Source organism: Tigriopus californicus, chromosome 9, assembly GCF_007210705.1.
Source record: "Tigriopus californicus strain San Diego chromosome 9, Tcal_SD_v2.1, whole genome shotgun sequence".
Taxonomy (NCBI): Eukaryota; Metazoa; Arthropoda; class Copepoda; order Harpacticoida; family Harpacticidae; genus Tigriopus; species Tigriopus californicus.
In genome coordinates, this window is record NC_081448.1 from 10,904,170 (window position 1) to 10,917,403 (window position 13,234).

The 13,234-nt window shown below is 43.8% G+C and overlaps 1 protein-coding gene and 1 long non-coding RNA gene across 2 annotated transcripts; one reads left to right on the top strand and one right to left on the bottom strand.

The window, feature by feature from the left end:
* The first annotated feature begins 24 nt into the window (after positions 1-24).
* LOC131887162 (uncharacterized) lies at positions 25-2,955 on the top strand. Its single transcript, XM_059235694.1, has 2 exons — positions 25-311; positions 2,442-2,955. Exons 1-2 carry the CDS (start codon positions 175-177, stop codon positions 2,677-2,679), a joined length of 375 nt encoding a protein of 124 aa, XP_059091677.1. The 5' UTR covers positions 25-174; the 3' UTR covers positions 2,680-2,955.
* Positions 2,956-10,280: 7,325 nt separating this feature from the next.
* LOC131887165 (uncharacterized) lies at positions 10,281-12,832 on the bottom strand. The gene is made up of 2 exons (XR_009374004.1): positions 12,002-12,832; positions 10,281-11,011 (listed from the first exon to the last, which is right to left on the bottom strand). It is a non-coding gene; the product is annotated as an uncharacterized LOC131887165 (long non-coding RNA).
* Positions 12,833-13,234: the final 402 nt, after the last annotated feature.

Consider the following 13,234-nt stretch of genomic DNA (forward strand, 5'->3'; position numbering starts at 1 on the left):
GCTGGCACGGTAGTCTACTGACAACTCAAAAGAAAATGGTCAAAACTTGTAGGGACGACTGACTTGCCCAAAGCAGGAAAACTGCTGAAGATCCAGGAACAAAGTTTTGAAACAAGTGTCACCTACCACTAAAGGTCTCTTCGGGGGTCACCTTGCTCCTGATGATGAAGGCTCATGATCTCGTTTCTGCTCATCTTTTCAGGGATTTCATGCGGGATCGTGGGATTGGTGCTTATCCTGGTAACGTTGGCCTTGGCAGGAAATCGATACGTCAAATATCGTTCCAGTCCTTCCAGACTTTGGGAGCTTCAGTAAGTTTGTGGACTTTTCCTTGAATGTTGACTCAACTCATTGCCTCCTCCCCAGGCATCATCCAAGAAAGGCGCTGTATTAGTGGGTACTACAGTTTACTCGAGGGTTTTTCTGGGGCAATGTAACCACCTACTGTCTGCAGAGAACAGGCTTGAAGACTTGATCTCGCCTCTCAGTTTGGTTCCATGAGTGCTTGTAATCAAGAGAATGTCTAGGGACTCAACAAATAAAGGCAAGAATGTTAGATTGGTAGGTAGGGCTATAGGTAAGGGAATTAATGCCCTTGTGAACCGTGAGAGGTATTCTTAGGGCACGAGAGCTGGGTGTCTTTTACGATTTCCGTCTTGGGATCGTAACAATTGATCACGGTACATGGCAATACATTTTGGCAACACTGCAATTCGTCTGTCGTGTAATGTGAAGTGATCTCTGAGCTTTTTACGAGGTACGGATGAAGTTATTGACTATGTGGTAAAAAGGTGGTAAAAGTCAAAATGACAAAGTGAAGGTAGGTGTCGGCTTACTTTAGTACTTTCTTCGCCCGACACTGCGCCAAGGACTAACCGAACAAGAGAGAACTGAAGTCCTTTGGGAATCAACAGGGAGATTTGGAGCGACAAGAATTCCCACATGGATTTTCATGACAGACGACTTGAACTTTGTGGCCTTTGAGGCCTTGAGATCCAATGTTCAACTAACGTCTTGACAAAAAGGATCATCTTTCAAGCTGCCCGTCCCCTCTTCATGGGCCCCATTTGCTTCAGGGCTTTGGGAGGGGTGGATCCCCAAAATCCCGTTGATGTCAACAAGCATTTGAGTTTGTAACCCATGAGTCAAAGTCTACCGTGACATGACTCTGCTGAACTGTTTCCGCCCTCTCTGAGTCTGCATTAATCTAATCCATCAGACTGGACTAAAAACAGAGTAAGCTGACGCTCACAAAAGCAAGCAATCGGAATATGGACGGGAAACTATAAAAAATAGAGTGGATCAAGAGAGAAAGAAAAAGGAGATCTTTCGTCAGTCCAAAACGGCTATTCGTGCACACGGTCTCACATCTGTCACACTTTTCATCCTCTTAGGCCGACAAAGCCCAGCCCATTTGGCCCAATAGCATGCTCCTCCATGATTATATGGGGCAACATGCAATCCCTGCATTCCAGCTTCTGCCATCTCCTCTCTTTCTGTCATTATATTCCTTATTTTTGACGCATTCAAAACAAAGCAGCTGGTTGTCAGATTGGCAAGGTCATACTTTTTAAGGCAAAACAAAACATTAGCATGCCAACCAACGACGCCGAATTCCTTCCAAGCAAAAAAAAAAGTTCCGTGAATTGTTTCCAGCTTCCTCATGAGAAGAAAACATTGCATTGTGTAGCTTTTCCGGGTCCAACTTCACTAGATGAATTCACATGTTTTGAAAGAAACCAGGCCATTTATCAAGATCAAGGTTGCATCGATTATTCTGCTAACAATGCTGACGGGTTCCTAGTACAGCTCATATACCAAGGATTAGTTAATACAGACAATAGCCATGGAAAGAAATGCTCCTTGTGCCTGAATCGTAACCTACTATTTGTGAAGTAGCTTTCCATTTTACGGTCCAACAAAATATAACCGGGAAAAAAACAAAAAAAGAACACTTGACAATGCCTCCTTGAGAGTGTCTTGATTTTATATTTGTAACAGATCAATCAACCGGAATAAAAACTTCCTTATCAAAGCTGTGTTATTAGTGACGTTCCACTGAAGAGTGGGACCCAATTTCGATCGAGTTGTCTGAGCAAGAATAACAAGTCCTTCACGAAAAGAGTCAAATGCCAGAAACATAATCATCCATCATCCGTTTTATGATGTGTCAGTTGGAAGTGGGAGGGTTCGAACCGCTCCTAACTACTACACTTCACTTGAGACTTGAACCCAACAATTCCCAGTTTTGTCCAGGGACTTTTCCTTCCCCACATCGGAACTCCCTCAAGTTTTGTAGTCCCATGACTAGAGAGGTCCTGGATTTGGTCGTTTGATCATTCCAGACATAATTAATCCCGAATTCGTTGCATGTTGTTATCCGAACCGAGAAGAGGGAACAAAGAATTGTCACCATTTGTGTGTGTTTTTTTTTGTTCCAGTGCCACTCGAGAACTCGACTTGTCGCGACCACCCAGCTACATCAATATTCCAATGATTATTCCCGAGCCAACCGGAGAGGCTCCAATTTCGTCCATGAGTTTCCACAGCTTAACCGTTTCCGAGAACAATGGATTATGCCAAAACGAGATATGTTGTCAAAATTACCAATTACTCAGTCAGGCGGATCCATCTTCGCCCATAGCTGAAGATACGAATGCCAACATTATTGAAACCTAGCCCACGGTCAAAGCATATCATCGAACCTTTTCAAAAACCTACTCGTACGTCTTTGTCAGCTCCCACGAGAGCTCTCTACGTAGTTCAAGCGGTAACTTGTATGTACGTAGTGCAATATGCAGACATTATTAACTTTGAATTGAGTGGTGAATGATTGGAATCTGAATCCCAGGCGATTGTGATACGGAGTTTTTCAGAAATTATCCAAATTTGTTGAGTGGTGTTTGTGAAATATTCAGAAATAAATTAGTATATCTCTTGATTTCTGGCTTCGTTAGTGAGGGGTGTATTTTTCCCAAGTGTTCTTTTCTACCAACACAATCCAATAGCTTTCTAGGGAACACTTTTGGAACTGACGTGTCTTTGCACTTGACTTTTCCTCAATTGTCTGCGGATGAATGTTAGCAAGCTAAGGGCAATGAATTATTAAAGCAATCCTCGACTCTTCGAAATGAAATCTAAAAGCTTCCCTGGCATTGAATAGAAACTGCCCTCAGACACCAAATGGCAGGCTCTTCATGAAAGCTTGCGGTATTTCAAAGAATGCATCCAGCACCCTCAACGAAGAAATGAAGGAATGAAGGAAGCTCGCTCGCCCTTCATCAGTCTACGAGGACACTCAGGAAAGGGAGTACAACACCTCTAATGCATGTCCTGTAACCATCCTTTATGGTGATTAAATGTCTACAACATACCTCAAAGTCACCAAAGAAAATCTCATGAACGAAACCCAAGTCCTCCACATCTTGAGGGCAAATTTCCGTAGTAAAACCCCTGATGATGGCATGTCATGCGGTCGTTCGACTGGATCAACCAAGCGTGGCGTCATTTAGAGTGCCAAGTTCCTCCACACTCTCACTTAAGGCCAGATGGCTCGAATTGCCTCTGAAATTTCCGATCTACAGTAGGTATATGCTCATTTCAACCATCTTACATACTTAAAAAGGTTGTGAGAGAGGAGAACTGTCGGCTTTAATCACTATACCAACCATCGGGTTGATGGACGGACACAACAAAGACAAACCAAGGAAACGAAGTCATATGTGTTTTTTAGCCTTTGAGGTGTAGGCTTTGATTCGTTCCCTCCTTCTCTTATTCCACGTCCTACATTATCCCCTTCAACTGACTGGGCCTTCCACTATGCGAGACAAGGGTCCTTGAGAGGCTCCTTCACGGGAGATAAAGTCCCACGAGCCAATCGGGAAGTCCCTCATTTTCACACTTATTCAATCTGGTCCCAACTAAAGACCTCGTCTTCCTTCCTTCCTTTGCTCTTGAAACCCAGAACCATTGAGTTGGGCTGGGATGGGTTTTTATCCATTAGTCAATGAAATCACATCAGAGCCTTCGTCCTGAAGGTTCTATGCGAAGGCCATGCAAGAAGTTCCAGGATTAACTCGGACCAAAATCTGATACTATGGAGCTTGAGAGGAGAGAAGAGGAGGGAAGTAGAGACATGGCTTTGCCCGCCCTAGGTCCTATCGGAAGCGGGAGGGTAATCTAAAGTTTTCAACCACTTGAACAAAAACTTCAGGATGACTTAATAGAATAGAAGGATCTCAACGATTGCTGGGGAAGTTCCAGAACAGCCATGAGCCGGAGCCAGACCAAGAGTGAGAGAGAGAATATTGTATTCATTAGCAGTGTTTGCTTCACAAAGAGATTAAAAGCGACGGAATCCAAAGACCCTCGCCTCTACCGCCACCATCCGTCTATGGACTGTTGAACACGGGTATGGTGGTTTTTCACCTTGTACCATAAATCACCGGAATTGCAATGGTATTTGGCTATTGGGAGTGTAGAGGTCTCACTCTCGGGTATGGGGTATGGAGGAGCGTGTTCCCCCGATCCGAGTGACCAATGTGTTCCCATCCATTCGCTGGCTTGACAAGCGTTTCGGGTGACTGTTGACTTTTCTTGGCCGAATTACTCGAAGTGAGATGTCAGGGTGGGACCTTTTATAGATTACGGCAATTGGTCACTCCCACTACCAACAGGAAAGACTCCTTAATCAATGTCAAACAAAGAGATAGATATTCTCACATGGTCTTTCCCAACAAATGGGACCATTCCAGTCTTGACGACAGTCAGCTCCCGGAGCCAGCAGTTTGCTTACTACTCTGCTCGTATGTATTCGCAAATGTGAAACACTCTTGAGATGTAACGCATGCAAGGGTTTATGCACTTTCTAGCCGTCATTCACGACGCAATCCCCGTCTCCATTGCAAGTTTAATTTATGACCTTCACGCTGGTCAGTTTAATGGTCGTTGGAACAAAGGACAAAGCGAAAAAGGGAGCTCATAGCGAAAGAACCGAATTTGACCGAGACAGCGCCATGATACGACTACGTATTAGCCAAGACTTCCTCCAATTAAGGCACGATATAATTAATCAACGGAGTGAGGGCACCTCACCCCTTGCACGGCTCAAATGACGAAAGCTGCGAATCGAGAACCCGTGCTTAACGTTCGGAACTACTATGGGCTAAAGGGGGCAGGATATTATTTTTCATCGACTTGAAACAAGAGTTTTAAAAGCCTTGGGCTTGATTAATGTACCCACGTCATTTTTAACAATTAGCTTGGGAAGGGCAGAGAGCACATAATGAGTGGTGAATGTCTTATCTTGGAACTGTTTTCTGCCTGACAAAAGATCACGGTTGAAGAATGTGCTTCAATCATTTTAGTGTTATTTAACTTTCGTTGCGAATAAAACGATGAACATTTAATTTCCAAATTATGGTAAATGATACATCAATGGTTTGATATTTTCTGACCCAAAATAATTTTGAACAAACTGGCATGAGCTTTGTTCAGTTTAGCAAAAACTGAAGTTGAAACCTGCCAAAGACTCGAGTCCTTTGCCTGCTTGAGTCTTTCAAGGGACTCGGCAAGTCCAATCAAAGCAAGAATATCAAATCACTTGCCCAGCATTACTAAATACCTATTGCACATGATAAATCTATGCACCAGAAAAAAGTTGATTGAATTGCATTTTTTCAAACATTGATTAACTAGTTCTCTCAAGCTTAAGCACAGTGAGATAATTTCGTTTGTAAATCTCGGTCATTCAAAACATATCAACCATATATTTAGGACTAGCTCGGTCTCACAACTCAAATTCGTTGGTAGACCAAATGTCATACAAAAGTTGAAGATTTCTGATTTTCTCCAATAAACAGGACTCTCCTCAATCAATGACCTTACAGTCAGAGCCATTGCATTGGAGAGCTGGCAGGCCCACCAAAGTACGGACCGGGCAAAGGACGATAGAAACTTGCTTGGATAGATGATTTTTCCTTACATTGATTCCAGGGTAGACCATATGAAATGCACCCGCCACAAGACGGCAGGTCTCATCAAACAACCCCTGAGCGGGGCCAACACATTCGTGGTACATGCTACCGCCAAGTGGAACAAGTCAGTTGACCTCCGGAAAGCCTAGACCAAGCAGAGAGTACGAACCGCGACAAGGCCGCTCCCCTCTAGTCGACAGTGTGGGTTGCGATGAGGTTGTCGAGTATTTGACCTTGTCTACGGACATTTCTATTTTTATTTTTCACTCTTTTTAGTATTAACTCATAACATTATCTAAGCATTACAACTAGTTTGTACCATATACTAAAATGCTGGTCCCTAGGACAAGAATAAAGACGATTGCAAACACTTTCTGCAAACTTAACCATTTATGTGTAGTCAAAATCCTTGCAAGATAAACAAGAAAGCAATTCCTATCAATAGCTATTTATTCAATAGCGGGGGGCCTTCTTTGCGTGGAGTTTATAAAAGTGAGGCTTGAAGAAGTCGACAATTTCATGCCGTCGAGTTTGAAGAGAAAAGCGAGGGCCTGCCAGAGCTTCTCTTCACACGAGAGGGCATCATGTAATGGAGAACACATTCAAGGTGTCTTGTCCTACGGTAATAAAAGTGACTTAATCTTCTTAGCTATACCTAGCTATCCCTGTACAGCTGAAGACAAACTCACTCACATGAAATGGCATCAAGTCATTTGGCTATCTGTAAGAAAAAACACCTAGCTATCATTTACAGAAAAGAGCGATTTGAGCGAAGGCGAATTGAATGGTGCACCCTCCCATATAGCTCGTAAGAATAACTAAGGTTCGCATAGACAAAACCAAAGTGACGCCTTGGGCTTGGCTTATATTTGTGCAGAGCAATATATAATAATAACACAGAGTTGGTTGCACGTTACAATGACAACGTCTTGCTCATGGACAGGTTCTCAGCTTGCGCCTGCTTAGCATACCGCGCTACAGATGTGCTGTTTGGAGCCCAGCCCCCTAGGCGGGCTATGGCCTGCATTGAAAAACGAGCGTCCTGAAGGATGACGGTGCTACTAGTGCCCTGTATATCTAATACAGGGCACTAGGTGCTACCGATTCTCCCGCTGTGTAGGCCAAAAAGTGACGGGTCCAAACCTATTGTATGTAATCCTGCAATCTGCTGCTTCCGTCAAGCGTTATACGTGGCTGGTTTCAGGTGATTAAATTGCAACACTCCGTTTTTTTGACGCATGTCCAGAACAACGTAACTGTCATGGCTTGGCAACAAGGTAAAATAATGGAGTGTCAACTGCACAGGACAATATTCCGAATTACTTCTAGTAATGATAACTAAATGCCCGACGTGCTCTTGATCATTTTTTCTTGTCTTAAATTGAATAATAATGCCTTCCCTCAAGCATTTGAAATCGCTTGTTTTTAGCTTCACTAGATCACTCCATCTGGCGGACGCATGGAACAGTATGGCTTCTAGCCAAGCCGAACGCCACGTTATTGAGGTTTTTGTAAGGGGGGACGTTGATAACCAAAACAAAAGGAGCTTCCTTCAAACATTTTTTGTCATTGGATGTCTTTGCTTTGCAGGCGTTGCGAATTGTCACTTTATCCCTTTAAGAATAGTCTTGATAGTGTTGTGGTCACAGGGGTTGGCCCAACCATACAGGTTGTGATAATCGCGGTTGCCAGTTCTCCAGAAGAAACGGATTTTTTGTTGAGTGCGAGATCCGCCAGGTATAACTCCACCGTTCTGACGTTTGTTGGTAATTTAACTGATGATTTTGTAGACGAGCACCAGTTTTGGAAATGGTTGAAGGCTCTTCGATATGCAGCCCAAGTAGAGGTAGCTTTGGGACTCATTTTGAGAGCTATGCTCTGTCGGCCGAGCGGGGGATATTTCCGCCAAATTCGCAATCATATATAGAAGCAGCCAACGTCTGCGACGACAAACGTGGAGACACTCTTAAATACGGATCTGGACCGCAATCACGGACGGATACGTTGACAGGGATCGGGGGTAGAGTAATAAGTGCTGATGAATTAGTCAAAGTGTTGCTTGGAAATTGAAATTTCTCTTCCACTGCTTTTCTGTCGAAAGCTAGATTTCCTGCGATGTAGAAAAAATGCATTTATGGCATCCTCCTTTGGAACAAGCATCTAGTTCAACGCGGCTTGTGAGAGGATCCGGCATAGTTCCTTGGAATTCAAGAGCTAATGTAGCGAAATTGGGAAAACCGTGGAACGTGGGGATAATAACTCCCGGACCTTTTTGGTAACACGGTCGAATGGTTGTGCCTCGGATGAAGATTCTATTGAAGTGAACGCCATCTTGGCACACAGTCAGCCAATTTTTCATCGTCTTCCAAAAAGGAAGGTCACGATTCCCAAAGCTGAGTCTTTGATGATTTTTTGAATAACTGACCCAATTACTCCCACGGGCGGATGGACATAATAAAATCCCAAATTTGACCAAGGATGCGTAAATGCGTCCCTAAATAGCGCGTGGTTTGATGCTATATTAGATGCGAAATTTGGGATTCTAAAATTGTTGTCTGAAGCAAACAGATCGAAATCGAAAGGTCTTCCCGCAAGGCGCTGAAGCAATTGAAAGGAGATGTCATCAATACTATAGTCGTCGGTGTTGATGGCTCTGCTGAAATCATCTGCTAATTGTAACCTTCGGTCTGATCTTGGGCGCCAAATTACGCGCAGATGCATTGATAGTTTACTTGTTATATTATAAATGGTTAGAGCCATTTGTTGTAGGTCTTCAGTGCTCGATCCTTTCAGCATAATTTGCTCGACATTCTTGGAGTCCGTCCAATGAACAACCGACTTGCCCGATAATATAGGATCTTGTTCTTCTATTAGCAATAGGATTCCTTTTAACTCTCTTCAAGTGCTGCTATAAAGCTGCTCTATTAGGCTGAACAGTGCCATTGATTGTTGAAAACCACATGGCCCATCGTGTTGGGCATGCATTATACCTTGCCCGCAGATTATTTTTATAACGGCTACGGCTTTAATAGAGGCGTCTGATGCTGATTGAATAAGTGAAGTGGCTATTTTGTTGTGTTCGTGTTTCATTGGATATTCGTCAAATGAAGCGTAATGCCTGGACAGATAGAGAAGCTCCTTCTGAAGATGTTTGATGGGAATAGTTTTGCTCCACGAGGACGTTGCTGCAATAGTTTTGAGACCTTGTCTTATGAGGAGCAAAATTTGCGGTCCAGTTGCCAACAAATTAGCTAGCATAACCCGGACCAACTCTTTAACAGGGCACTTGTTTAGAAAAGCTGTGTTCAAACAAAGATCTGCAATTAAATGCTTCTTGTCTAGAGGTACGTGAAAAGACAAAGACTTCGTGTTCAGGATTAACCCGAGATATTCGCCTACTTGCGCCGGGCTTCGTGCTTTTTCGATGTTTTCTATCCAACCACCTTGTTTCCATACATGTCTGGCTGTGATCATATTGGCATTGCATACAGCTTCAGACTCGCCGAAAATATCGTCGATATAAAAGAAGCAGAGAATTCCGAGTGATCTCAGATAAGAGATGATAGGCTTTTGAATTTTGATAAAAACTTGCACAAGTGGTGACAGTCCCAAAAAGGCTATCAACCAAACATAGTATTTGAGAACTCGATCTGCTCCTACCCAACTGAAACCAAGGTATGATTGATGCTTTTCGTGAATTCGGATGTGATAATATCCCGAAGAGAGATCCATTACTCCGAACCAAGAGTCTTGGGGGATCGAGTCAGCAATCCGGTGCAAATTTTCCAGTTTTACCGATCGTTTATGCAAATATGGATTGAGCTGGCGAGACGGATCCGTGATTAGTTGCTCTTTCCTATCTAAAGGGGCCACTACCTGTAACGGCATTACCAGGTGTGGTAAATATTGAACTTGTTTCATCGACCCTACCTCTAGGTGATTACTGATTGCCTTGCAGATGAACTCGAAACTTTCTTGTGACCATGCCAAATGATTGTTTTGAAGCGCGGATGCTGGGGACAGTGTAATAAAAGGTAATTTGTAACCCTCTGTTAGCAGGGAGAGATGCATGTCTGACGCTTTCAGCACGTTCACCCAATAATTCCGGAAAACTGGCCGGTGAACCCTACCAGGTACTCTAAGGTCAATATCTTCATTTCTGGTTTCTGCGTAGCTTTCGAGATCTTTGCCATCTTGGTAAAGAGAGATGTTACCACCGTCTGAAAAAATGGGTTGAAGAAACGCAATCCTAACTATTGTGCTCAGCTAAAGGAATAATTCAACCAACAAAAACAAACAAAAAAAAAATGATGAAAATCAGACATATATATCTTCTCATAAAACAAAACAAAAACCAGCGAGAATAATAAAAACATCCAGTTTGCCGAACAACTATGCCTAAGAAAACAATAAAGCAAAAACAACGAATTATTTCCTGCATACACATAGCAAAGTACGTATGGACAACTTCAGGCCGTTCTGTGCGGGCACTGAGCTGGAATGCATGACACGCCCTTCGACCCCGCGATATCTTTGAGCAAAAACCTTGTCGCGCTTAGTGACGTGGGATATAGAGACTGGCTTGACTGCGGCACTTGCTTTGGTTGAACGTTTGACATATTCTGGATGCCGCTTGAATTCCGAATCAAACTCGGCCGATCCTTCGAAAGCTGCCACTGTTGAGTAACCATTTTTGTCAACAACACGCGCAATGTTTGCCTCGTGGTCAATGGCTTCCCCACATTCCATTACCAATTTGAACAAACAGCCATGGTGTTTCTGCTCGTTGGAGATCCATTTTTTTTGCTTTGTCAATATCGATCACAGGAATGTCTTGTACTGAAGACAGATCCAAAATGGCGTGGTACGCCGCTTCTTGGTCTGAGCTAGGGCGCTTTCTTATAACATCCCTTTGATTTTTTCGAGTTGAATAGCAAGCAAGCCGTTGTGCCAACCTACTCTGCTTGTGGGGAAGATTGATCGTCTGAGATTTTTGGTGTGATCCCTCACAAAATCGCGATTTTGAGTAACCATTTCTGTAAACCAAAATAACGCTGAAATGCAAACTACTTTGCTATTTTCGATTATCGACAGCCTGTCGTAAAAATATGAAAAAACACAATGCCAGATGCAAAACTGGCCTAAGTAGGCAAACTCTGGCCTCAGTGGGCAACTCTGGCCTCAGTGGGCAAAAATCTGACCTCAGTGGGCAAATCTGGCCTCAGTGGGCAAATCTGGCCTCAGTGGGCAACTCTGGCCTCAGTGGGCAAAAATCTGGCCTCAGTGTGCAAATTATTTGCATGGTCCATCGACCATTTGCCCCAAACAGCTGAGGAGACAGCTGTCGTTTTGACAATCAGCTGAAAAATGGGGGTCTCGATCGTAGTTATCAAGATAACGCTTCCACATTTCACTTCCTCTTGTGAGAATCGCCGACAGCCACGCACGCTTATCTGCGTATACAACGAGTCCGATGAGGGGGAAATTGGGTTTGAGTCCTGTTGCAGCTAGGTTTTTCGACTTTTTCCAGACTTTTCATCAAAATGTCAAGGCATTAGCATAAATATGTGTAAGATCATTACAACCGAGCTAGGCCGCGCCCCAGGCCCTTGCAACTGAAAGGTTAGGTTAGGTTAGGTTAGGTTAGGTTAAGTTCGGTTAGGCCAGTTTAGTTTAAGTTAGTTTAGTTTAGGTTGGGTTAGTATGGTATCAACATTGGATCTACTTCTTCTATCCCCATATGCGTGGGATTTTCACCATATATTAGGATGACAGCTGTCTCCCAAGCTGTTTGGAGCAAATGGTCAATGGATTATGCGCATTGTGTGCAAATACTATCCTCAGTGGCCAAAACTGTGGCCTTAGTGGCCAAAACTGTGGCCTTAGTCGGCAAAACTGGCCTCAGCCGGCAAAAACTGGCCTTGGTCGGTAAACTAGCCTCGATCGGCAAACTGGCCTTGATCGCCAAACTGGCCTGAAAATTGACAATTTCCTGACATAAGCTCTAGTGAAAAAATGCAAATAACCTCGTCCTTCACGCGATTCTTTGAAGTAATTGCTAGCGCCACCACCTTGGCCAATTAGCTTCGCTAGTGGGTGAGGCCAGCCATCGTCCTTGGCTCTGCCGCTGTTTTGTTCGGCGTCGGAGGAGGAGCTTGTATAATCGGATGATGGTGCCTTCCTTTGAGACGATTGCAACCCCAATTGTGTGCTAGGATGTTCATAGAGAGATTGATCCACTTTTCTTTTCCATTGGGTCTTCCGTGTTACATTTGCAGCTAGGCTTTCTGAGGCGAGTCGATGAGATGAGAGCGGAGCGCGACTTTCTTCATCGTTGCGAGAATCACTGTCAGTGTCAGAAGCATTTTTTCCACAATTATGACTGTTTGGAGGTTTAATACCAGAGCAGGCAGCACTACCCAACTCTGAAGGGCCTTGGGTTGCTTGGCGAGATTTACTCATGATGGCGGCAATCTACCTCAGCTCTTGAGGACCAGCCGCGTGCTCAACAAAGGTTAATACTTCGTTGGCCAAAAGAGATTGATTTGACGGAGGCTCTGGCGCGGATACAGAGGCTGATTTAACGTTAGCTTGTGACGATTCTGATACGATCGCCGCATGATGGCGGATTGGAACGGCGTGCATGTTTCCATGCTGGTCATCCTCAACCAAAGTCTTTCTGTCTTCCGCGGTTCGCAACCCAAGATCCTCAACCGCTATATAGATAGGTCCGTCGGGGTTAGTTAGTCAATCAGGGCGGAAGTCCCTTGGCTTTGACTCATGATGGATGAAACCGATAGCACGCAATTCGTTACAAGGAAAGAAGACGTACACGACCGGTCGGTAGCTATCTGATTTCGCAATGAGAAACGGATATGGATACAGAAATTTAGCTGTTGATAATGGTTGCGTTCGCAACCTCGATAGGCTATTAGCTATAGGGCTAGTCAGGTAAACGTGTTCATGGACAACTGACGTTATTTCATGGAGTAAAATCAAAGACAACATGCCCAGCCAAACCGCACTGTGCATGCATTGGATTTGGACAATTTTTCAATTTTACATGCTTGTCTAGGCAGTTAACATTGTTATATTGAGCCAATTTAATAGCGCGTTCACTGATTAACACCAAACATGCTCATTTAGTAGGGTTTTGTAACACAACTTGCTCAAAATCATTCAATTATTGAAAATTCAATGGGCAAATGGTGCCAGTTGACTGTGATGTTTGTCTTAGTTCTCTCTCCCCAAAATGCCCA